This window comes from Plasmodium gaboni, chromosome 14 (assembly GCF_001602025.1).
Source record: "Plasmodium gaboni strain SY75 chromosome 14, whole genome shotgun sequence".
In the NCBI taxonomy this organism is placed as follows: domain Eukaryota; phylum Apicomplexa; class Aconoidasida; order Haemosporida; family Plasmodiidae; genus Plasmodium; species Plasmodium gaboni.
The window spans coordinates 125993-127051 of NC_031494.1; the positions used below are offsets into that span (position 1 = coordinate 125993).

Here is a 1059-nt window from a genome sequence, read left to right on the forward strand (position 1 = left end):
CATAATGAAAAAACTCCAGAATATGAACAAATTATGGTATCTGATGTTATAATATTAAATAAAATAGATAAATTAAATGAACGCAATATAAGCGAACTAAAAAGTTTTATTCATAAAATAAATCCCATTAGCAATGTATTCCCAACTAGCTATTCTAATGTGCCTATAGAATATATAACAAACCTAAAATGTTATGAAAAAAAAAATATAAAAAATATTATAATTAATAATAGAAAAGTACAAAATGTTGTATCTTTTCATTATAATGATTTTCATAATATGACATTTCATTTTGACCATGACATTTCATCATTAATACAATTAAGTGATATATTAAATAAAATGAAAGATAAATTTATAAAACAAAAAGATAAAAATATATTAAAACAAATTATAACAATACTTAAGAATAAAAATATTTTTTCATATAAAAAAATTAATAATATATTAGCTAGCCTTTTATGGAATAGCAAATTACAGATATATCGTGGTAAAGGAGTTTTTGTTGCTTTTAATGATGATATTTATAACAATAAACATAAAATCAAATTAAATATTTATTATTATCAAAGTGTAGGAGATTTATATGAAATTAATCATGTTATGACTGATATACATACATTTTTTCAAAAATATCTAACAAAAGGTATAAATGAAAAAGACAAAATAAACAACAATAATAATGATATAAACATTTTTTCTAATAATATTAATAATATAAATGGACACAACCAGTTTAACATTGATCATATTAATTATGACAAAGAAGAGAAAACATGTGATGATCTTTTAGAACTCGAAAATTATATATCTGATGATTCTTCTTGTAGTGAAAATAATGAATATAACATAAATAATATTTTGGATAATATGCATATTTTTACATCCAGATTTTTATTTATAGGAAAAAACATCAATATGCAAGATATAAAAAAGAAGCTTGATGATTGCTTATACAAATAATTTTAATAAAGACTTACATGTCTTAAAAATTATATGAATCTTGTGCGTTTCAAAAATAAAATATATATATTGTATATATTTTAATATATTTTAATA

General features: G+C 19.0%; 1 protein-coding gene across 1 annotated transcript in view; it reads left to right on the top strand.

The window, feature by feature from the left end:
• Nucleotides 1-963, top strand: part of PGSY75_1405500 (putative COBW domain-containing protein 1) — a gene marked incomplete at both ends in the record, with an annotated part of 1590 nt that extends 627 nt beyond the window's left edge. Inside the window, one exon of the mRNA XM_018787761.1 lies at nucleotides 1-963. This exon is cut by the window's left edge and continues 627 nt beyond it. Coding sequence (XP_018639133.1) covers nucleotides 1-963 — 963 coding nt within the window.
• Nucleotides 964-1059: the final 96 nt, after the last annotated feature.